Source organism: Mastacembelus armatus, unplaced genomic scaffold (genome assembly GCF_900324485.2).
Source record: "Mastacembelus armatus unplaced genomic scaffold, fMasArm1.2, whole genome shotgun sequence".
Taxonomy (NCBI): domain Eukaryota; kingdom Metazoa; phylum Chordata; class Actinopteri; order Synbranchiformes; family Mastacembelidae; genus Mastacembelus; species Mastacembelus armatus.
This window is the reverse complement of record NW_022872938.1, coordinates 1432588-1458140: the sequence shown is the minus strand read 5'-3', so window position 1 is coordinate 1458140 and position 25553 is coordinate 1432588. Positions and strand designations below refer to the sequence as shown.

Below are 25553 nucleotides of genomic sequence, written 5' to 3'. Positions count from 1 at the left end.
AGCGAAAATTATAATACACAATACACAATAGGCCCTATTGAGAAGTGTTTCAGTTATACTAAAGTAAGCTGGAGTAGGTCACTTGAGGGTAAACATTTTTAATTTCTCTAACACATCTCTCCTGTTTATGTTTAGCATAACTACTATGTGAAAATGTTTAGCAGATCATTAATGATGATGATGATTAAATCTATTAGAAATGTGAACAGGAGTCTGATAGCCTTTAGCTATCAAGCCGCTCTCCTGTGGAACCAGCTCCCAGTCTGGGTTTAGGAGGCAGACACTCTCTGTACTTTTAAGGCTAGACTTAAAACCTTCCTCTTTGACAAAACGTATATTTAGGGCGGCTTCATGCAACCCTGAACCATCCCTTAGTTATGCTGCTATAGGCCTAGACTGCCCGAGGACTCTGTTCTCTCTCTCTGTACCTTCTGCAGGTGTCCCTGGTCCTGGAGCTGTATATTGCTGATGTGCAGTTACTGGTCCCACCAACCTGCAGTGTCTATTTGTTTTAGTTTTTGTAAAGTGCCTTGAGATGATTTGTATTGTGATTTGGCGCTATACAAATAAAATTGAATTGAATTGAATTGATTCATTCAGACTGACATATTCATCCTGCTGTAACCAGGTTTCAGTAAGACAGAGAAAGTCAATTTGGTGATCAGTTATCAAATCATTTACTAACAGAGACTTAGATGAAAGAGGCCTGATATTTAATAATCCACATCTGACTGTTCTGTTTTTCTGTTCAATAAGAGGAGCGGTCTTAATTTTTATTAGGTATTTATGAATAACTCCTTTTCTGTTAACATCTGATTTATTTGATTTATATGTTCGAGGGGTAGGCACAATCTCTATGTGGTTTGAGCGGGGCGACGGAAAGGAAACTGCAGAGAAGCGTTTTAAACTGAGTCTCCCCACCCTGGATTGTCAGGCTTCAGGTCGGCTAATAAACTCGGCCAAATTTCTAGAGATGAGAGCTGCACCATTCAAAGTGGGATGGATGCCGTCTCTCGCTACCAGACCGGGTTTTCCCCAGAAAGTGGCCCAATTGTCTATGAAGCCCACATCGTTTGCTGGACACCACCTAGACAGCCAGCGACGGAACGACGACATGCGGCTAAACATGTGTGGGAATGCAGACACACTTTGTGTAACTAGTACTGCAGCATAGTGTAATCCTATATGTTTAGACACATGACAGGGTCACTGCTCTTTACTATAGGGGAGACATAAGGGAATAACAACTCCATATATGGTAATAAACTAAATTCCTTTTGGTGGAAAAGTACTGGTATGGTAGGGCGGTGGCCAACAGTATATACATTGTATAGTGTCCACCTATAGTTCAGATCTCTCCGTGTGTTCCATGAGGGTTTATCTCCAGAGCGCTCTGTATAGTTTAAATAAAACCTGTAATCAGCTGAACCATACCAGCCGCCTCTGTGTACTTCCTCATCAACGGACCTGGGTAAGTCACGGGTGTATTTAACACATGTCATCGCTGGTCATATTGGGGAGGGGTGCCAGCAGCTTCAGATTTGACTCGATGTCGCCCGCTCTGGCCCCAGGAAACATTTGACTATGGTCGCTGGTGTCTCTAGCTTCACGTTTGACTATGGAATCGCCAATTATCAGACTCGGTTTCTCAGCGGGTGTGTCTCTGAGCAGGGAAAATCGGTTATAAACATGAACAGGCAGGTGATGAGCTATGGGCTTCTTCTTAGAAGTATGTTTCCATCGGACCGTCACCCAGGCTAATTCTCCGGGCTGCTCCGGAGCTGCCCTTGCACCGCTAACAAACCCTGAGCCTGAGCTCGGTGGCTCCACACCTGCTAACGGGGCTAGGCTGGCTTTTGTTTAAAGGTGCGGAGTGTTGTAACTGGAATTTCCTCCCTCAGTTGAGCGTGTTCGTTTGATTGATGAAGCGGAGGCGATGAGTATGGTCTCAAATTAGCCGTTTATTAAAACACACTGAATAAAGCAGTTACAGAGCTCTGGGTCAAACTTTCCCTATTTAATAACACACTCTCTGTCAGGGTGTGAAGTCTGATTGCTGTCTTTCCCTGACCCAGTGATAATATTACAGAGTGAAATGTGCAATCTTTAAGGAAGTTGGCGTGTTCCCCTCCTCCTATAGGTTGAGAGTGGTGGGATGACCTGATTGTTGCTATGCCTCCAGGCAGAGGTCAGCCTGTTTCTGTAAGACAGAGTACAAAAACAACAGGCACATCCTATCTGATGTTATGTCTAGTTCACCCTTGCACTGTGAGAAGCCTTGCAATTACTGGTAAACATGTTTATGTCTTAAGCTTGCTGCTGTTTTGCACATACCAAATGCTTCATGCCTTAAACTATAAATGTAATAATGCCTTATGCCTTAAGCTATAATGTAATAAAGGTAATATTTCCCAAAGGAGCCGTGCTTCCAAATCAGTGATCCTCGCCTCCAAAGCTAGCAGAACCTTGCACTTATTACAAGTATCTTATCACTAAAGGAGGCAGAGGAATAACTAAACATGTGGCACACCGAGCAGGAAAGAGAGAGAGAGGGAGAAGCCATGTTAATAGCTAGCTAAGCTAACTGGTAGGCTAACGAACGCTAAGTCTGGGAATAGCAATAAATACCGGTAAAAATAGAAAGGTACTGGAATGTAGTACCAGAATGTAGCGGTGAATGAATTGTTTAGAAAGTTTAGTTAGTTTGTAGGTGTGTTAGACTATACCTAGTCTGTTGCTAATCTGTAGACGAACTATACAACACACACAACACGACACGCTTGCAATAGGAAGTGATTCACTTACCCAGAAACAGTTGCAACGAGAGACTACCAGATCGGCGTTAAAGATAGGAGTCAAAGTACAATGTGCAAAAACTGTACATTTTGTACATTGTACATTTTTCATTAATTATTACTTTTATTACTAAAGATGTATTACTCTTCCCTCATTCAGGAATGTGATCTTATTCTACTGCTTTAGGTCTGCTAAACTAAACTAACATTATTTTTACCCTCTTTAAATGGGACTTGAGGTTTTAGTCAGGAACTTTTACTTTTAACAACTAATGAGTGACTACAACCATGGATCATTTATTTTTCAACATGTTTAGGAAAAAAAACACATTGTGCCAAAACTTCCAGATATATCTTCAGGAAATCAGTATGTTACAAATGAAGATTCTTGATCTAGAAACTGAAAAAGGACTTCATGACATGCTCCTGTTCAGACCTAGTGGTAAGAAGGCAAAACCTACTATCAATAATAAGTGCTATGTTGACCAAATGCTACTCTGAACTTGGACAATAGTGTCTTTCCCAAAACATTTTAAGGTGGCAATTGATCAAAATGAACCCACCTGGCATAAACTTGGTGCCAAAGCGTTACAGAATTAGAAAGAATAATGGTGACACCCCAGGAGCATATGTAGCATCATCAAACATACAGCTCAGTAACAGGTTTCAACCCCTGTCTGGTCTAAATTCTAATGAGCAACAAATCTGTTGTGACTGAGAAACAAACACAAAAAAGTAATAATTTTAAAAACCGGACCCATGGAACTAGTTGGAGAGAGAGAGAGACAAAGAATCTATGCCAAATGTGAAGCACAGATATATCCTGCAGAAACAACAGCAGAATTATTACATGCAGCTACCCAAGTGCCATGGCCATATAGCAGCACTCCTCCCCCAGGTCATCTCAAAACACCAAGGAGTCAAACAGCTGATCCTGCATGTGGGTGCAGTGGACACCAGAAAGGGAGAATCAGAGGTTTTAAAACAGGACTTCTCTAAATTATGAGATAAACTAGACACATTGAAAATCCAGTCATTTGTCAGTGGACCTCTCCCAAACATCAAATTAATAAATTCAGTCAGCTGCTTGCATTGAACACATGGCTGTCCAAGGCCTGTGAGATAAGAGGAGTGCAGTTCACTGATAATTTCATCTTGTTTTGGCAAAGTGACGACCTGTTCAAGGGAAAGGGCCCATACCTGAGCACAGGTAGAGTGAGACGACTAACAGATAACCTCCTCCACTCTGAGATACCAGACTGGGCCTGGAGGGTCATCTGAACAGCCAAGGGCTCCTCTGAGAGAAGAGAGGAGTGAGGAAAACACCTATAACACACCAGCTAAGGATCCCCATCTTACACAGTATGTAACTTTTAAAATGGAGCTAAAACACACTGAATAAAGCAGTTACAGAGCTCTGGGTCAAACTTTCCCTAGCCAACAACAGTCTTTGGCAGGGCACGAAGTCTGATTGCCTATTCTTCCCTCGACCCAGTGATAATATTACAGAATGAAATGTGCAAAGGAAGTTGGCGTGTTCTTCTCACATTGGTAGAGAGCGATGGGATGTCCTGAAGTATCACTGTTGCTATGCCTCCAGGCAGGGGTCAACCTGCCCTGCAAGACAGAGTACAACAACAAAAGCAACAGGCACATCTTATCTAATGTTATGCCTAGTCCACTTCTTGCCCTGTGAGAAACCTTGCAATTACTGAAAAACATGTTCATCTCTAAACTGCTACTGTTTTGCACATACCAAAATGCTTCATGAGTATACTGTAATAATGCCTTATACTTTAAGCTATAATGTGATAAAAGTAATCTAATAATGCCTTATACCTCAAGCTGTAATGTAATAAAAGTAATAATTCCCACACTAACCATAACAGTCATCCAGTATCTCCTTCAATGACAACAGAGATTAACTGTTAAATATATACATTTCAAAAACAGGATCTGTGAGGCTTTACGTGAAGACCAATGAAGGTACATGTGGCTCATTGGTCTAGGTAAATGATTCTCTGGGCGCAAGAGGTCCAGGATTCAAATCCCAGATGATCCCATTGGTGGAGCAGTGGTAAACTTCTTCATAAAGATCCTGAAATGTTTAAAGGTACAATGTGTCCTGCTTATGGCCTCCTCCATAATGCCTATTTTAAAAAAAGCAGACTCAAGGACCTTGTTATTGGCCTCCACTAGGTCCCTGTACTCCCCCTCCCGTCCATCGTGGACACATGCCACAACAGCCGTGTCATCAGAATACTTCTGAATATGGCAAGACTCTGAGTTATACCTGAAGTCTGAAATGTTGAACAGAAAAGGAGCAAGAGAGTCCCCTGTGGAGCCCCAGTGCTGCATTCCAGTGTCCCAGAAACACATCTCCCCGGTCTGACATACTGTGGTCTGGATGTCAAATATTCCATAATCCATGACGTCAGGGAGGGGGCCACCCCCATACATAGATGCTTGTTTCTCAGTATGGGAGGCCGGATAGTATTGAAAGCACTGGAGAAGTCGAAGAACATAATCCTCACATATGAACCAGGCACATCCAGATAGGCATATGCCTGGTGCAGTATGTAAAGCATCGCATATTCCACTCCCAAGTGCTTCTGATAGGCAAACTGAAGGGGATCAAGATCCTCCTCAACCTGCAGCCTCATGCGACGGACAAGGAGCCGCTCCAAGGTCTTCATGATATGGGATGTCAAAGCCCTCTAGAGTCATTTAGCAGCATCAGTCGCCCTATTTTGGGCATTGGTATGAGACAAGAAGTCTTCCACAGCACTGGGACTTTTTCCAGCTGAAGACGCATATTAAAGAGCCTCTGAAGAGGAAAAGCTAGTTGTCCTGCACAGTCCTTCAAAAGCCTTGGACATACTCCATCTGGTCCAGCTGCGTTCCGTGGCCGTAGTCTCCTGAGCTCTGCTCCAACCTCTTCGGTTGTTAGAGATATAAGCAGCCGTTCAGATTGTAACAGAGGGATGGTGGAGGAAGAGGGAACAGTCATAGAGTATGAGGTATAGTAAGGAGCTACAGAGGTGGAGGAGACAACTGAATATGTGTAGAGAGCAGCGTCAGAGGTAATGGTGGAGGGAACAGCCGTAGAGGTAATGGTGGAGGGAGCAGCAGCAGGAGGTGGAGGGAGCAGACAGACAATGAGGTGTCGTGAGGGCCTTCAGAGGTGGAGAGAGCAACCGCTGGGGTGGTGGTGGAGAGAGTAGCTGTAGAGATGTAGGTGAAAGGAACCACATTGTCAAACCTGATGTAATACTGGTTGAAGGTATTGGCTCTATCCACATCACCATCCAAAGGCTGAGAGTTGTTCAGTTTGTAGCCAGTGATGGTCCTTACACCATCCACACCTCCCTGATATTATTGTTCTCCAGCTGTTTTTCCAACTTTTTCTTGTACTCCACCTTAGCTTGCCTCAGTGTCTTTTTCAGCTCCCGTTGTGTACTCCTCAGTTTCTCCTTGTCCCTGTCCAGGAAAGCACTCTTTTTCTGGTTCAGGAGGTCTTTAATGTCACAGGTGATCCATGGTTTATTGTTAGGATAGCACCGTACTGTACTAACTGGGAGTACTGTGTCTCTACAGAAATTAATGCCATCAGTGATGATGTTGACTCTCCTGTCCAAGTCATTGTCCATTTCCTGCTCCTCCATCAGTACATCCCAATTTGTGCACTCAAAACAGTCTCTCAATGAATCTCTTGCCTCTATTGACCATTTCCTGAAAGACCTGGTGGTAACAGGAAGCTTCTGCACACAAGGTCTATATGTAGGCTGAAGATAGACCATGTTGTGATCAGATCTACCTAGTGGTGGAAGTGGTACAGCCCTGTAGGATTCTTTGCCATTAGCATAGAACAGATCTAACGTCCTTTCTCCACATGTTGGACAGTCTACATACTGTACAAAGTCAGTCAGGCAGGAGGTCAGAGCGACATGATTGAAATCCCCTGTAATTGCAATGAGTGCATCAGGGTGCTGGGTCTGCATCCTAGCAACGGCATCATGTATGACGTCACACCCTGTTGCAGGTGCCAACTTCGGTGGAATGTGAACAACAATGGCGACTATTTATGTAAACTCCCTTGGCACATAATATGGGTGGAAAACAACTGAGACCAGTTCAATGTCCGGACAGCAGACCTTCTCTTTCACAGTCACATTTCAGGGGTTAACCCATTTCTGATTAAAAAATAGGATAACTCCCCCACCTTTCGTCCTTCCGCTTGTCCTTAGGTCTCTGTCTGCGCTGTGAAGCCAGGTAAAAGTCAGGGGTGGACTTAACCAATAAGTGAGGTAAGCAGCCGGTTAGGGTCTTGAGGAATTAGGGGGGGCCCAACAAATACCAAGAAGCCTGTATAAATTAGAATTACTTGTTAGTTTTCTATCATATATTGTATGGCCTGTTTATAACCATTAGGATTATTACATCTGCTCGAACGCGGGTACCCCATCATAAATAGTGAAACTTTCCTGTCGTATTGCACATGTGGAAGCAGTTCGACAACTCTGCCACTGCTAGATGAGAGCAGAGCAGAGAGACAGAATATGGAGTGAGAGATAGAACATACAATTACTTCATTAATATGAAAAATGGTGAAAGATTATCCAATCATGGCTAGTCTACAGTGTTTGAAATGACAGTGCTGTATGTTTTTACTGTTGAATCTTTGGTAACTGTTCCAATATGTTCAGTGGTGATGGGTATAATAATTGGAGAAATTTGTCTTCCCAGTTAAAAATGCATGAAAGGTCTTCAGACCACAAGAAACACACAGAGAATTAGCACAGTTTGTCAGAAAGGATAAAATCCACACTGCCATTGATCAGGTTAGTCAGGAGTTGTTGTCTCTGGAAGTATAACACTGGAAGGAAGTTTTTTTGCGGAGAATACAAACCAAAGAGTTAAGTAACAGCTATTTCAGTAAGCACATTCAAAATGAGCTCATCAAAATTCTGGTAAAAAGTACCATAGATGCCGTTGTCGAGAGAGGTAGGAAAGCCAAATACTTCTCAGTCACACCAAATCTTAGTCATCATGAGCAACTGCCAGTACTGATAAAAATTGGAAATTGTGAGACATCAAAAGGTGTTTCCATCAATGAACATTTCATTGGCTTTCTCAATGTAGTACGTACCACAGGTAAGGGCTTGTGTGAGTCATTTCTAGGTCATCTTGGTGCACTAGGATTGGATATTTCCAACTGTCATGGGCAGTCCTATGACATGGCCTTTCATTTTAAGCACTATTGTATGGTACAATGTGCTGTACCAGATCTATAGAGTGAGCAAGATTCTTCAGAACCCTTCAGTCTCGATTGAGACACTAAGAAGAGTAACAACAGTAGTGAGAGAATTTCTGCAGAACTTTCAGTCAGGGCATGACTGCTGCCAAAACTGATGCCAAGGAAATAGCTGAAAAGCTTGAGGTGGGCATGAGCTGGCTAGAAGTGCATCAGAGAAAAGCAGCAAGACACTTTCAATATGAAGGAAGAGAGCAAACCGTGTCAACCCCAGAGGAACACTTTGAAAGGGAGTTATTCCTGCCGCTTGTAGGCGCAGCTTTGGTCACAACCGAGGAGAGGTTTTCTCACATGGAAAGCTTTTATAGGCTGTATCACCATCACCATGCTTGATCACATTTATAAAGAAAACAATTCTTGACATGTACCAACCAAATCTGAACATGCTGCTTATTCTACCTGTGACAGTTGCTTCAGGTGAGAGAAGCTTTCCTTCCCTGAAGCTGATTAAAACCTATCTGAGAACATCTATGTCTCAGGAGAGGCTTTCTTCACTAGCTGTTCTCTCCATTGACACACAATCTCTTATAACAGGATTTGCGGAGGCAACAGTACACAGTCAAAATTTGATGAAAAAATTGGGACAAAATGAGTTAATGATCTGTAGAATGCAAATATGTTTAGTTGTAGAAGAAATGTTCATTGTATGTAAAGTAGTTGAATTTATATAAATTCAATCCATCCATACAATAGTAATATTTCATATTAGAAAATGCAATTGTTTTTTTCAAGTGCAGATCTTAATCTATACATTGTGTTTCATGTATTTTAGTTCACGTGTGGTGCTACTGTCTTGATACTACAGCAACTTCTCCAGTCAGTTGTGATCTTAGAAAAGATCCAGGTTATTTTTAACATGCAGTTTATTTACAAATGTAGAAAAAAAATGTTAATCTCTATTCTTACTATTTGAATTAAGGGTGCCAGAAAAGACAGTTTTTTGTGTGGAAAACACATTGATTTATATTTGCAACTTTTATCTTTACTGTAAATGAACTTGCCTTGCCATTGTGAAACCAGAAAGAGCCACTACAAGTTTTTCTTCTTATGGTCATTTGTCCTCTCAGATGCAGAAAGCATTGTTCTATCTGCAAATACAGAAATGATTCTGTTGTCTTACAGAAAAAAGACAATATATTTTTTTAACATTAAGTGTTAGAATAGTGACTGCTATTTTGGTTACCTGTGGCTGCTGATGCATTCCATGTATTAGAGGCCTTTGTCAACGCCTTATTGATACAGAAATTAACAAACAAATGTATAAGTCCATTTCACAGGATGACCAGGACCCTGAAACTCCTCCAGAGCCAATGAAGGAAAACATGACTGTGACCTTCAACGACTATGACAAATTTGTCTTGACTTCTGAACTGTAAGGCACGAATGACTCCAACATTGAAAATTCCTACAGAAAGTGATGTTGTGATGACTGTTTGCCCATAAAGACAGAAAGTTATGACATTTATTTCTCACTTCTACAAGTTATATTTTAGCATGCCAATCAGCTTAGATTTGTGATTTTGTTTGTTTAATCATAGTAGTTATGATTTATGATTTTCATCATCATCATTAATGATCTGCTAAACATTTTCACATAGTAGTTATGCTAAACATAAGCAGGAGAGATGTGCTAGAGAAATTAAAATGTTTACCCTCCTGTGACCTGATCCACCTTACTTTAGTATAACTGAAACACTTCTGAATGGGACCTATTGTGTATTGTGGAAATATAATTTTTGCTCTCAGTGAGCAGTTTGCTCTAACCTTGACTATTTGATAAGGGCCCAGATGTCTTTCTGTGGGATATCACCTCCCTTTTGTGTTACCATGAAAACTGATGTGTTGGGCTGCCAGCAGCCAGTGACCCTCATGCTGTACTAAGGTGCTGTGTGACAGTTACTCCTTGCAAGTAAAACTTCTATATAATCTTACTGGAGTTCGTCCTCTGAGGCTATTTGTTAAAAGAATTTACCTAACAATAGCCTATATACAGTAATATTGTAACTAATGAATAAATGTATAATACTGTATGTAATTACAACACTAAAGTTAAAATACTCATTACCTACATTGTTGGCAGGGATCACAATTCTTTACATTTTCATTACATTTATGCTATTCACTTTTTTAGGGATATTATACACTTTAAAATGTGCTGTACGTACAGGCTTGTTCTTGTTTGAAATGACAGATGTAGACAACTGACACCACACCTAATACTTCGGTACTAGTGTCTTTTCCATTTACTTTTTGGGAAGCCAATTAAACAAACATTAATGTAAACATTATGCAGTTATGCCTTAGTAGCATAACTACATGCATGTAAGGATCTTGGGAGACTATCCTAATTCCAGACTTACAAGAAGGTGGACCACACTGGGCAGCTGGCAACCAATGCAATGGGATGGATCATAACCAGGTTGTAAGTTGTGCTTCAAAATGGCAAAAAAAAGAAACTGGAGCAAGAGACAAAAAAATAGAGTAGACAATTTATTGAAAACTGCATTAAACCACAGCCTTAAAAAGTTCAAATCTGTAAAATCAGATCCTGATGGTGTGTGAAGAACCTTTAAGGAGTTTTTGTTCACCAGTTTTTGGTCCTGACAGTGTTCACCCACTTTTTATCCTAAATTCTGCTACTTTTATTTCTGCCTAGACCTAATCATCTAGGTATTATTACTAAATCTAATTATGTATAGTTGTTGTATCTTATGTTAACAACATAGATTTTATGCATACACTTATCCAGATAGTGTTTATTAACTACCTTCACCATAACACTTGCCCTCTCATAAGGATGCCAGAGGTACTGTTTAATGGCAGTAGGAGATGCCAAAGTGTATCTGCAATGTATTTTGTGCCCTGGATTGAGGAATTGTTGCAGTATTTTGTTTTAGGAAATACAGGGAAAGATTTTTTGATTCACAAATTTTCATCAAATTTTTCTCTGCTCATTTGATGCTGTTTTTCCAATGAGGAAAGTGAGTGAAAATGAAAAGCAAGTCCCATTGTCCCCTACAAAGGACATGGAAAAATGAAAAATAATGAAAAATGAAAAATGTGTTTTGAAAGATCTAAAATGTACACAATTTTCAAAAATTGTAAACAATTATATGTTATTATAAGTTATAAATGTTTCTAAAACAAAATGATTAACAAAAATCACTGACTTTCATACTCAGCACTAAAACATGATTAAACTAAGGGATACAAATGTATTTTGATTAATAAAGTCATTTATCTAATATCAGTGACAAAGCAAATACAAAAGCCAGTCTTAGACAGTCCAGCATCTCCCATAGTTTCCATCTGTGGGAGATGCTGGACTTTTAAAAGGGTTTTTGGACTTGTGTACATATCCTATACATAGCAATGTGATTTCCTGGTAAGTCTTTAGACTACTGTATACAAAAACATCGACCCCAGTGGTCATATTATTACAGCTTCGTCCTGGTGTGAATGTGGTGATGGGTAGTTAGAGCACTTGAACTAAAGAAACTTTTGCCACATAATTCACACAAGTATGGCTTCTCTCCAGAGTGAATACGGTGATGTCTTTTCAGGGTACTTAACTGTGTGAAGGCTTTTTCACACTGGCCACAGCTGTATGGCTTCTCTCCAGAGTGAATACGCTGATGTATTTTCAGATCACCTAAGACTGTGAAGGCTTTTTCACACTGGTGACAGCTGTATGGTTTTTCTCCAGAGTGAATACGCTGATGTATTTTCAGGTGGCCTAACTGTGTAAAGGCTTTTTCACACTGGTCACAGCTGTACGGCTTCTGTCCAGAGTGAATATACTGATGTCTTTTGAGAAAGTCTGACCGTGTGAAGCCTTTTTGGCACTGGTCGCAGCTGTATGGTTTCTGTCCAAAGTGAATATGTTGATGTATTTTGAGGAAGTCTATCCGTGAGAAGCTTTTTCCACACTGGTCACAGCTATATGGTTTCTGTCCAGAGTGAATACGCACATGTATTTTCAGGTCACCTAACCGTGTGAAAACTTTTCCACACTGATCACAGCTGTACGGTTTCTCTCCAGTATGAATCCGTTGATGAATCTTTAAACTCTGTGATGTTGTGAAGATCTTGTTGCAGTGCTGACAGCAGTGAGATTTCAGTCCTTTTTGTCTTTTCTGTTTTTATAGAAAAAAAAGACATGGAGAGGATGTGAAGAAAACATTGTGGAAATATCTGAAAACATATATGACATTTACCATGTCAATCAATCATAAAACACATTGTTTGACTAATGCATTCCTAACTGAATAGGAATTTGATGTCTCTTGACATTTCTTCATTATTGGCTGACATCCTTATTACATAAGTGCAAAAAAAATGTGACTATAAATATTTTCATCCTCAAAACAGGTTGCCTTCTTAACAGAACGATCAATTTATTTGACAACAAAAGTAAACAGAAGCCTGTCAGATGGAACCTTAGGCTGTAAGTAAGTATCGGTCGAGGCATACGGCTGCCCAGACTGAGCCCGGTTCTGCTGGAGGTTTTTTCTTCCGTTAAAGGGAGTTTTTCCTCTCCACTGTCGCCAAGTGCTTGCTCATAAGGGATTTGTTGGGTTTTTTGTTTTTGTAAAGTGCCTTGAGATGATTTGTATTGTGATTTGACACTATACTAAATAAAATTGAATTGAACTGAACTCTGTAGGTACCATCACAAAGCCTCAATTAGATTACCAATTGTGTGTGTCAGGAACCAGTGATGGAAATAACAGCATTATAAATAAACAGCATTAAAAATTGGTGTTACTTTTTTCAGTAACGAGGGGGCAGGGGGAGAGACAACCACATAGTGGATGATGATTGGCTTAGATAAAGTAAATTCCATCGTTTGCCAACCAGAGTAGTGCGGGTGTTCACACACAAGCACATGCACAGTCGCACACACCAACAACCAGGAGTCAGAGCGATGGCAAGTCCAACAAATTCAAAGGTAGCTTTCGCAAACTGGAAGTATAAGCACTGCTTTTCCCTCGTTGAGGTGAAAGGCAAGAATGGTTATGTAACGTGCAACTTATGCGCAGGAAGAAAGTCTCTCCACGTCGGTGGCAAGTAATTCTAATCTAATGAAGCACCTCACATCGTCACATGCCACCACAAAATTAGTGGCTGAGAAGGCAGGTGATAATGTGAGCTCCGCTACCAAAGGAGGAGACGGAGCCACAACATCAAAGCAACTAAAACTAGATTTTTCTCCACTGCAAACTCTTATCACTCAGACAGAATTAAACATAATTTATTCTATTTAGTGTCCATTTCATTAATTTAATATATTTAATATTAGGGGCTTATTTGACATTTGAAATTAAAAAAAAAAGAAGTAACAGTTACTTCCCTGGTAATTAGTTATTTTTATGATGTAACTCAGTTACTATTTGGGAGAAGTAACTAGTAACTATAATGAATTACTTTTTAAAAGTAATATGCCCAGCCCTGTCAGGAACAAAGGCAGAACAATACGGTGGCAAACAAAGTGGTGTAGAGTACACAAGCCAGCAGAAGAGAGTGGTAGAATTTTATAATCATATAATAATCACTTTTGGGGCTTTACAAAGTGCTTTGACAGGTATGGGGCCAACCAACATAGATGTATAACAAACAAGCACATGAACACAGACTTAAAATTTGAAATATACCTATATACACAGACAAATACAGCTTGATTCTCACACACCTACATACAAATATGCATACACATTTCCCTTTACTGCACTTTGGATGAAAACAAAAGTAATAAATAAAAATTGAATAAAACATCAAAAACTAATGATAATTAGACATTAGTTATGAATTATTGTTTAAAAGAAGAATTTAAAAAATGTAATGAAACTGGCCTGGACAAAAATTATGGTTCCCTTAACTTAATATTTTGTTGCACAATCACTGCAATTTCTGCAAATCTCAATGAGACTTCTGCACCTGTCAACAGGCATTTTGGCCTGCTCCTTGTGAGCAAACTGGTCCAGCTGTCTCAGGTTTGAAGGGTGCCTTCTCCAGACTGCATGTTTTAGCTCTTTCTGCAGATGTTCAATAGGATTTAGATCAGGGCTCATAGAAGGCCATTCAGAACAGTCCAATGATTTGTTAGCCATTCTTGGGTCTTTTAGCTGTGTATTTTGGGTCATTATCCTGTTGGAGGACTCATGACCTGTGACTGAGACACTGAGCACATTCATTCCAGAATGTCTTGAGATATCATTGTACCCTACACAGATTCAGGACACCCTGTGCCAGATGCAGCAAAGCAGCCCCAGAACATAACTGAGCCTCCATGTTTCGCAGTGTTCTTTTCTTTGTATGCTTCATTTTTGTATCTGTGAACAGAGCTGACTCTACAAAAAGCTCCAGTTTTGATTCAAGATACCCTATGCCAGATGCAGCAAAGCAGCCCCAGACTGTAGTCACAGGAACATCAAGCTGCTTGGAGATGGTCTTATAGCCTTGTGAGGATTTTACAACAGAGCAAATGGTCACTAACTTAAACCAATGTGGGGTTGAATGTTTGCTTGACCCTTTCATGGTATGTGGTTCTGTCTGTTTATTGGTTTAGTGTTTTAGGGTAGAGGCTTGTAGATAACTGTCAACAATTTGTTTCTTTGATGGTAAAAAGACTGAAGATAGTACCTGAACAAACATGGAGTCTGTTCAAGATTAGTCCACCCCTTTCTGGTCAAACTGTATATAAACTGGTCTTGTAACACAGACGGCAGATGACTTCTGCAAGGACGTCCTCTCCGGGCCCGTGATTAAACCTGAGATGATTCATCACACTTGTGGTTGTTTTCTGAGAATTAGCAACTCTCAAACTTAGAGAAATTTCTACCACAGCCTTTACCTTTTTCAACCTGTTATAGGTTGTCCAGGCTGATTTTCATTAATTTTCAGTAAATTGTTTTTTAAAATTATTTAAAAAAATTATTACTTTTGTGTTCTTTAAGTGTGGCATCTACCAAGGAGATGCTCTGTCCCCTCTGCTGTTCTACATAGGCCTGAACACCCTCAGCCAGATCATCATCACAGATGGTGGCTTTGGATACTGACTATGAAATGGAGCAATTATCGGTCACCTCCTGTACATAAATGACATCAACCTGTATGCCAGGAGTGAGCGAGACATTGACTCACTGATCCACACCATCAGGATCTACAGCAACGACATCAGAATGCCATTCGGACTGGATAAGTGTGATCAGATGATAACAGAGAGGGAAGGTTATCAGGTCTGAAGGAATTGAACTGCGAGAAGATAGCATAGCAGACATTGAGGAAAGCTATAAGTACCCTGAAATCCCACGGGCAAATGGGAACCAAGAAGAAGCTGCAAGGGAAGCAGCCACAGCCAAATACCTACAGAAAGTAAGACAAGTCCTAAGAAGTCAGGTAAATTGGAAGAACAAGGTACAAGCCATCAACACCTACGCCCTGTCGGTAGATACCCGATCAGATACCCCGCTGGCATACTAACCTCACAATGCATGGAGGGTTTCAAATTCAGCATCCAGAGACTGTACACTAAGAGGAAGGAAGGAGGCCGAGGAACGAGTCGGTGTCAGAGCCACCAATTGAAATGAAACAGCAAAGATTCATGAGTACATCAGGAAGATTGCCCCAAGCGATGGAATACTTAATCTCAGGCAACAAAAGCCCGAAGTGGAGGAAGAGGAGGGAGAGCCATGATAGATGGACAAACCCCTGGAGGCCCAGAGGTCAAAATGGGACACATCTCCATGAGTGGTGGAGAATGACCGAGCTAAGACCCTGGCTACATCTGTCACATTGCTGCAGTAATTCATGCAAAAGGAGCCCCAACCAAGTATTGAGTGCTGTACAGGTTGATAATTTTCAGTAGTCCAACATTTCTGTGTTAAAAATCCTTTTTTTTTAAAAAATTGGTCTTACATAATAATCTAATTTTCTGACATAGTGATTTTTCGGGTTTTGAGTAGCTGTTCTAATAGCTATAAAAGTTCTAATAATGAAAATTAATAGAAATAAACACTTGAAATATAGCAGTCTGTGTGTAATGAATCTATATATGTTTCATTTTTTGAATTGAGTTGCTGAAATAAATCAACTTTTTAATGATATTTTAATTTATTGAGATGCACCTGTATATGTGGGGGAGAGAGGGAGAGATTAGTCTCTGTGAATCCAGAGACTAATCTGTTCTTTAAGTGTTGTATGTTTTAACAATGTTTTTCTAAAACGTGAAGAATAAGTTCTTTTTCCACCCAGCAAAGTTCAAACACATGACAAATTTGGTGACTAATCAGTCAATAGTTCAGCAGCAACATAAATCAAAATAAATAAAACTTAATCATTATATCGATAAACCACAAGCATGAGTGACAGCACAGCTTCTATTAGTCTGACAGTGATGCTCTGTATGTCTGGTCACACATGTTACATATTTAGCAATCAAAGTAGAAATACAACAAGAACAATTCATAAGTAATTCCAGATGTTTCAGGTTCTTTCTGAAAGGAAGTAGTTTTAAGGTATTTATGGATGGGTGAGAGCAGGGGAGTCTGTAAATAGGGGTTCTCTTAGTAAGAGCTGGTGTTCTGCTCTTTGTCAAATGGAGTCTTGGCAGTGCAGTATTTGGTCGAGAGGGTTGTACCACTTCCTGCTATTTACCTTAGTAGGTCACTAAAGGTTTTAGAGCCATAAATTCCCAATAGGTACAAGTCTTGAAATGTGAACACATTTCTCCTGCCTTAGCTCCACTACATATCCCCGACTCAATTCAGCTGGTCACTCAACAGTGACCCGGTGAATTGTCAATGGTGGCACCAAGGCAGACGCGTGGCAGGTGTGAAGAGCAACGTAGTCTCTTGAAGGTCGCAGCTTCTGGCAGTGAACTGAGAAGGCACTCTTACCATGGTAGGCTGATGTCTCAACAAGAAACTGATTGGTCTCCTTTTATTTCTACCATAAGCGGCCTATCTAGCAACTACAAAAGATAGGAAGGAATTCTCTATGGGTGGGCTAAGAAGCATGTTACTAGGATTAGTATGGTTTCTTCCTAAAATCATAAACAAAGGGGACAAAGAATTAGTAAGGAAGGAAGAAAAGAAATCTAAAATATTTTTGGATTTTTTTTTAGGAATGTTTCTTTTCGAAATTAGTTTTTTGAAAGTTTGGATAGTTTGGTTTTCCTAAAAGAGTAATCTTTCTTGTGGGAATTGACTTTCAGGTATGAGCATAGACTTATTAGGTAAAAGGTGCATTTCTACAACCATGACTGAACTTGAGGATTTGGTGCTGACTTAGTGGTTAAAATTCACAGAACTATACTCCAGTCAGTGGTGTGAGTGAGAGTGAGCAAGATCTGCTGGAACCCACTTATCAGTTATCCTTTGTTTAACTGATATTTCCTTCAAGCTCTTGGATTTGAAAGAGTTTTAGAACTTTTTCAGTTTAGGAATATATATGTAGGGACCTATGTATATCCCTAGAGCCAGATTCAGCATCCAAGGATCGGGTCGTCGGGGCCCTCGCCTTGACTACTGCCCAATGGATCGGTGCATTAGCAGCAGCAATGCAGTTGATGTGCCCATGCGCTGTGGTGAAGAAAAAGCTGAGCTGAAAGGCGAAGCTCTCAATTTTCCGGTCAATCCACGTTCCTACTCTCACCTATGGTTATGAGCTTTGGGTCATGACAGAAAAGATCTCAGATACAAGTGGCTGAAATGAGCTTTCATCGCCGGGCACTCCCTTAGAGATTGGGTGAGGAGCTCGGTCATCAGGGACGAGCTTGGAGTAGAGCCGCTGGAATCTTCCACATCATGAGGAGCAGCTGAGGTGGCACAGGCATCTGTAACTGATGCCTCCTGGGTGCCTCCCTGGGGAGGTGTTCCGGGCATGTCCCAATGGAAGGAGACCCCAGGGAAGACCAAGGACATGCTGGAGGGACTATGTCACTTGGTTGGCCTGGGAACGCCTTGGTGTCCCCCCGGAAAAGCTGGAGGAAGTGTTCAGTGAAAAGGAAGTCTGGGTATCCCTGTTTAGACCACTGCCCCTGCGATCCGGCCCTGGATAAGCGGAAGAAGATGGAGTGATGGATGGATGGACCTATGTCTTCCCTTTTTAATCTTTTACCTCCACTTGTAGCAAATGGTCAAACATATTAGTTAGATCAATAATAAACACAATTGAAGTAAAAGAATTATGTTTTTTTTTTTTTTTATTATGACACTGGGACTTTAGAATTTAGGTATTTGCTGTACTTATAATTTTAACGGGATATTGTTATTAAAGATGGGCACCAGTACACTTCTCCTCCATTCCTCAGGCATCCACTCACTCTCCAAGGTCTTGTTAAATAGCCCAGTCAAAAACTCTACTGCCACCTCTCCTAAACACTTCCATACCTCCACAGGTATGTCATCAGGCCTTTCCACTCTTCATCCTCTTCAACGCCTTCCTCACTTCATCCTTACTGATCTTTGCTACTTCCTGCTCCACAACAGTCACCTCTTCTACTCTGTGCTCTCTAACATTTTCCTCATTCATCAACTCTTCAAAGTAGTTCTTCCCATCTCAGGTGTGTGAGGACACTGGGTCAGACTAAGAAGCAGAGGTGGTGCAGTGTTAATTTTGACAGCAGATTTGAATTTAGTTTTAGTCATAGTCTTTTGACTAAAATGCAATTTTAGTTTGTGTCATATTTTAGTCATCTGCTTTGTTTTAGTTTTAGTCTAGTTTTACTTGACTAAATAGCATAAGCATAGCATAGCATAAAATATATTGGGTTGAATTTAAGTGTAATTTAGTAAAACTATTGCAATATACAAAATATTCTAAATTAAAATTAAATAAAAAACAAGTTTCATTAAATATATATGGAATATGGTCTTTCCATAAAAGACCAAAAATTAGATATGCCTTGTTTATAACCTGCATGACATTCTTCATTCTTTAAAGCAAAAGAGCAACTCCAAAATTTTTAAAAGAAAAACTGTATTTAGCAGTAATGCCATTGCATCAAACATGAAACTGACCCATATATCTTCTCTTTGTCTTCTTCCAGCTGTTGCCATTTCATTATAGTTTAAGTCAGACAGAAATCCAGTGTAGGCTATGCTGATGATGTCGTGTACTCGTGCATCCAGCGTCACTAGGTGGATCAGTTACTTTTCAAATGTGCGTGTAGAAGAATATTAATTCTGATTGAATCTTTTCTAAAAACGTCCCTCACTCACATTTTCGCCTCGTTTTTATTAGTTAAAAATGTCAATATATTTTTATTTAGTTTTCGTCGTCATCACTTAATTTTTAATATTGTCTCGTTTTCATCAGTGAAAACTTGTCGTTGATGAAAATTATAACGAAAATACTTCGTCAACAAAATTAACATTGATGTGGTGTCAAATCTATTGAAGAACAGTTAAGTTCATAAGCAAACTTTGAGTCTCCTTCTACAACAGTGTGTCGCTTCTTATAGCCAGTCATTTTTTTCATCCCATTCCACACCTCTTTGATATTATTCTGTCTCAACAGAGCTGCTTTGCCTCCCTCAGCTTCCTCTTGAGTTCTTTCTGCACCGCCCGGAGTTCCTCCTTGTCTCTTGCCATGAACGCCCTCCTCTTCTTGTTGAGGAGACCTTTAATGTCCTTTTGTATCCATGGCTTATTATTGGGGAAACGATGAACTTTTTTGGATGGAACAACACTGTCCTCACAGAAGCAGATATAATCTGTGATACAGTGAGAGATGCCTTCGATGTCCTCACCATGAGCGGCCATGAAAAGGTCCCAGTTTGTATCCCTGAAGCACTCCTGCAGGGCCTCCTCAGCCTCCATTGACCAAACCTTCACACACCTCTTGATAGCTGACTGCTGTCTTACTACGGGCTTGTATGTTGGTACTAGATATATTAAGTTGTGGTCTGATCCACCAAGCAGAGGGAGGGCTGAAGAACTGTATGCCTTCTTCATATAAAGGAGATCAAGAATCTTTATTTTCTCGTGTTGCACAGTCCACATAATCTTTGAAGCAATATATCATACGAATCTGTAAAGAGTCTAGTTTTAGTTGTATACCCTCATAATAACAACAAAATGCTGTGCTTTTGTAAAATAAAGAAAGCAGACAGGGTGTGCGCTCTGTCTTCTCTGTCATCTCTCTTCACAGACACGTAAATAAAACCACCAGAATCTCAGCAAATACTTGCCTCATAAAAATAAGAAATATATGGCTAGAAAGCTTTAAACGTCTTCTTTTAAATAAAACAATTCAAGTCGAAAACAAATCATCACTTTTTATTTAATCCGTATGAACGTAAGGAGAAGTACGTTTTCTCCTGTCTCACCTCATTACAGCTAATGTGATCCCACCTCGCACTGAGTGCACTGTTCATATGGAAATAATCTGAGGTGAACCAGGTAATTATGTGCACACTCCCCGAGAAATGACATAACACGTCAAACTTCATCATAGAATCCCCTCTCAGCCACACTGACTGAAAGGCTCATTATGCTGTTCTTTGTCTGGTTGTTGACTTTTGTCTTCTCAGGTAAATCACATGATTATTCATGATTAGACACACCTTCCTGCATATGGCCTTTCTAAACAAAAAGTGACTTCGAAAATTTAAATCAGTGTATTGTTTTCTGTGAATGAGTGAAGAAGATGACTTTCATAAACACTTTACACTACAACATCCAGTTCTCAAAAGTCTTGTGAACCAATGTTCTGTTTGTGTTTTATGGTCTTATTTCAGTGACTACAAAAATTGTAGTTTTCACTAACCATGCATAAACAGTTTTCTCAAAAACACAATCATGTATAAACTTGCTACTCACATATTATTTTAGCCCAGTTTGTGCTGATTTCAGTGTTAACAGACTTTAGCCATTATTATGTTTAAAAGCAACTGAAAAAAGCACAATCAGGGCATGTCAAAACTTGTCCAGGGCCCCAAAACACCCTCAGACCCCAGAGGGTTAAATCGCCTACGTTTTTCTCGCTGCTTCACTCCTGCTCTGCGGCCTCTCCTATGCCTCCTCAGGTCTTGGGGGATTTCAAGTTTTATACCAAGCACACTTGTTCCCTTGAGAGCTAACAGTTGCTCTCTTATAGATGCCGTTGCCACAGAAACGTATATTTTCTGATGCAGTTTCCATAATCTCCATATGTCTCTCCACAAAAATTAGAAGATCCCAACTCATCCACTTTTGTCAGTTATCAGAGAGAAAGCAAAGCTCTTGACTTGACTTGGATAAAGAGATAATTCAGTAAAAATCGTCAAAAACATGCAAAAACAAAAAAGAAGAGCTGCTGTAACTGGCTACCACCTAATAGGCGCCATTCTAGAACAAAATAAAATGGAGGTAAGTTTAAAGTTTTCTCCTCAATTTAAGTTAATTTCACCTTTTCCAAGTGTGGTAGTGTGTGTCACAGATTTGGGTGTCATTTGGCCAAATTTCAAAAAAGTGTTGATAGATATATATATATATATGTATATATTAGATTCAGAGATAGCATTTAAAGTTAAAGTAAATCAAGGCTAATATTGTTGCTAATAGGTGACCAATCAAATGCATGTTAGGGAAGACAAAATATGGAATTGTCATATGGCAAAACAGTTTGTCCAAAAGACATGTAGTTATCCCAAATAACATAGAGCATTTTACTGAATTATTTATTCATTTATTTTATTATCTAGTTTTTAAAATGTCTATAGTCTGTATAACTAATCACAATAGATTTTGCTGTTTTAATATATTTTTTACATTTTAACCAATGCCACTTGCCAACAATGAATGGTGTGCACGTTTCTGTGCAAAGACCAGGGCAGACCCTGCTGCTAGTCAGGAGAAAATGAGAAAAGACAAGGGAAATTTACTATTGTGACAGTCCTCACCACCTTGACCATTTCAACACTCCTCACAGCAGCCACCTGTTCAGCCATCCTCACCTTTGGAGGAACCAATCTCTTCCTCAACATCTGATAAGGCTCCAAGCCTTGATTGGCAAGATTTAAATTTGATCTCTCAATGCAATTTTATAAACACCTTTTTGAAGTTTTTTACACCACTATCTGTGACACATGCTACCACACTTGGAAAAGTTGAAATCAACTTAAATTGAGGAGAAAATTTTAAATTTACCTCCAACCTGAGTGGTCTTCAGAGTGTTACCCAGCCAGGAGAACGTAAGATTGCCTGTGGACAATTTACAAGAGACATTGATTGTAGTGAATGCAGAGCCCCTTTAATGTGAAGGTGCAGTAACAGGAAGTGCTCCCTTAGCATTAGCAGCTAACAGAGCAGATGTTCTATGAATATAAACAGTAGAAAATCACTTTGAACAGATGTAGTGAATCTTAACCTCTGAAACTGGCTGGGTAATGGCTCAGGCCTACTTCTAAGAGACAAGATGTTTTGTTCAGGAAAACTGGAAAAACACACCGGGAAAACAAACCATTTCTATCGATTAAGTCCTGAATTCTGACAGTTCAGTAAAGTTAGCTCGATATTCACAGATTCAAACTTCCAGCTTAAATAAATCTTAAAAAAAACAATATTAAAACACAAAAACCACTGTAACATTCATCTCACACAGAAAATGTACTACAACCGCATTTTTAGTCAAAATCATTCATATTGCAGGCGCTACACACACAACATGGTTCTAAATGAGCTGCGGGCACTGAGGCACATTACCACAGTGGAAAATTTTCAGTAACTCCAGGAATGTGCACTGTAGTGACGTCAAACTCCCATCACACATCAAGGGCGAACTCCTCTATGGACTACAACTCTTAAACCTGATACATACCTCACGAGATACATACTCCATGAGAAGCAAGAAATTTGTTCAATTGTTCAAGGTGGCAAGAACGACCTTTGTTCTTGTTCTCACCAGGACTTTTCATACTCCACGAGAAACTCAACTGCCGAACTCCTGGGAAGTCCCTCCCACTGCACCTTACATCAGGCATGCATCATTGTGGGGAAAAAGCAGGAAAACATTTTCATGTTCTGCATTAACCATGCCAACTTCAAATTTCTGACCAATCACATAACAGTTCTCGGATATCACCCAAGAAAAAAAGATCTTCTCAGATGATGTGTTGAGAACAAGCTGCAAGAACTCCCAAACCAGGGCTACAGCCCTGGGAGACAGAACAAATTCCTAGTTTCTCCTGGAGTATGTATAGGCCTTTACTTTGGCCATTTTCACTGCAATATTTTTATGAATTTTTATTACAATTTTATGTAATATTATATTTCATATCCCCCATATTGTTTATTGTAGTAACACCAAACTTGCATCACACATCAAGGGTGAACTCCTCTATAGACTACAACTCTTACTTTGGCCATTTTCACTCTGCAATATTTTATATAAATTTTTATTACAATTGTATGCAATATTATATTTCATATCCCCCATATAGTTTACTGTAGTAACACCAAACTTGCATCACTCGTCAAGGATAAACTCCTCTACAGGCTACTTGTGGTGTCCACCACTGGGTTTGGGGATTGCCAGCAAGACAGGCTCCAGAGACCTTACGACCACAGCTTCAAGCGGCCGCGGTGACTATGGAGTTGGAGAACATAGTCCACATAGTCCAACCTCTTGGTCAAAGCTCTCACAGAGGTGGGAGTTGAAGACCTCTCTGACAGAGGATTTAGCCAGATGTTTCCAACAGCCAGCAGATCCAACTCACCACCAGGAGATGATCAGTTGACAACTCTGCTTCACTCGAGTGTCCAAGACACACGAGCAAAGGTCAGATGACACGACCACGAAATCGATCATCGACCTCCAGCCTAGGGTGTTCTGGTGCCACGTGCACTGATGGACGTGCACTAACACCGTGTGACTAGCACAGAAGTCCAACAACAAAACACCACTTGGGTTCAGATCAGGGATATTAATACTGCATTCCCAATCACGCCCCTTCAGGTTTCAATGTCGTTGCCTATGTTGACATCCCCCAGCAGAATGACAGAGTCCCCTTGTCATTCCTTCCAGACCTTCCAGCACACTTCCTAGGGACTCCAAGAAGGCCAGGTACTCTGTACTGCTGTTCGGCTCGTAGGCTGAGACAACAGTAAGAGACCTATTCCGGACCTGAAGGCACAGTGAAAGGACACTCTCATTCACTGGGAAAACTTCAGCACATGGGCAATCTGAGCTGGGCAGGTATGAGTGAGCCCACATCCTCTCACCGTGGGCAACTCCACAGTAGAAGAGAGTCCAGACCCTCTCAAGGAGTTCGGTTTGAGAGCCCAAGCCTTGTGTAGAGTTGAGCTCAACTGTGTCTTATTGATACCGCTCCATCACCTGCACAAGCTCAGGCTCCTTCCCCCTCTGCGAGGTGACATTTCATGTCCCCAGAGCCAGTTTCAGTATTCAGGGATTGGGTTGTCTTGGCCCCTGCCTTTGACCACCACGTGATACAAGCTGCACCGGTCCCTTATGACTCCTCCTGTGCGTGGTGGGTCCATAGATGGATAACCCCATGTTGCTTTTTCGGACTTTGCTTGGCTGGGCCCCATGGGGGGAGACCAGCTACCAGGCACTTGCCTGTGAGCCCCACATCTTGCATCCTGGCACCACCATGACAGGCAATATCACAGTCTTGATCTCGATTTATCCAGAAGGGGGTTTTGAACTGTCCCTAGTCTGACTCGTCACCTAGGACCTGTTCATCCTGGGAGACACTACTGGCGCTGGCAACTGTGTATTGTGTAAGAAAGCCCCAGAAACAATATTTTCAAACGGAAAAAAATATTAACATAAATAAAGAAGGAATAATCGATCGAAGAATTGAGCTAATACTGACCTGTTGATCGCTGGGACCAGGGGACGAGTCGGGCTCGTTGCTACAATGGTCTGGGTCGATGAAATCTTGATTTTGGTTTTCCTTTATTCTGCTCCTGTGATCGTTCAGTTCGGTAAAATCCGGATTCTGATTCTCCTCTTTCACTTCACATTTGTAGTAGTCTTTGTAAAGGAAACCTGGGTCCTGGTTCTCTTCCTTTATTTCACCCTTGTAGTCCTCGTGGTCGATTAAAACTGGGCCCTGACTCTCCTCTTTGATTTCATGTTTGTAGTGATTGTGGTCGATAAAACCCGGGTCCTCGTTCGCCTCCTTCATAACAATGAAGTAGTGGTCGTGGTCGATAAAATACGGGTCCTGAGTCTCCTCTTTAATATCATGTCTGTAGTGGTCCATGTAGACGAAATCTTAGTCCTGGTTCTCCTCTTTAATCTCGGTTTTGTAGTAGTTAACGCTGTATTCATGCTCCGATTCTGTTTTTGTCGACGCCATTTTGAAACGCAAACGTCACCAGCAGCTGAGCCCGCCCCCTTAGTAACCGTTGCTAGGTGTTAGCAGTTTGTGTGACTGGGCCTCGATGGGAGTGTTATCAGTGAGTCTTCTTTCCCTTTCGGCTTACTCCCAT

The 25553-nt window shown here is 40.6% G+C and overlaps 1 protein-coding gene across 1 annotated transcript; it reads right to left on the bottom strand.

The window, feature by feature from the left end:
- Positions 1 to 11546: 11546 nt before the first annotated feature.
- Positions 11547 to 25324, bottom strand: LOC113129672 (zinc finger protein 300-like). The gene is made up of 5 exons (XM_026305679.1): positions 24932 to 25324; positions 24120 to 24216; positions 22242 to 22295; positions 21995 to 22095; positions 11547 to 12245 (listed from the first exon to the last, which is right to left on the bottom strand). The coding sequence occupies exons 1-5, from the start codon at positions 25322 to 25324 to the stop codon at positions 11547 to 11549; spliced, it is 1344 nt and encodes a 447-aa protein (XP_026161464.1).
- Positions 25325 to 25553: the final 229 nt, after the last annotated feature.

Excerpts from the sequence above, each read along its gene's own strand:
- LOC113129672 (XM_026305679.1), bottom strand. The coding sequence starts at position 25,324 with ATGGACCACTACAGACATGATATTAAAGAGGAGACTCAGGACCCGTAT. Across the intron at positions 22,096-22,241 it reads GAAGACCACTCAGGTTGGAG|GCTTGGAGCCTTATCAGATG; the intron begins GTAAATTTAAAA and ends TTGCCAATCAAG. Across the intron at positions 12,246-21,994 it reads GTGTTGAAATGGTCAAGGTG|AAAAGACAAAAAGGACTGAA; the intron begins GTGAGGACTGTC and ends CTATAAAAACAG.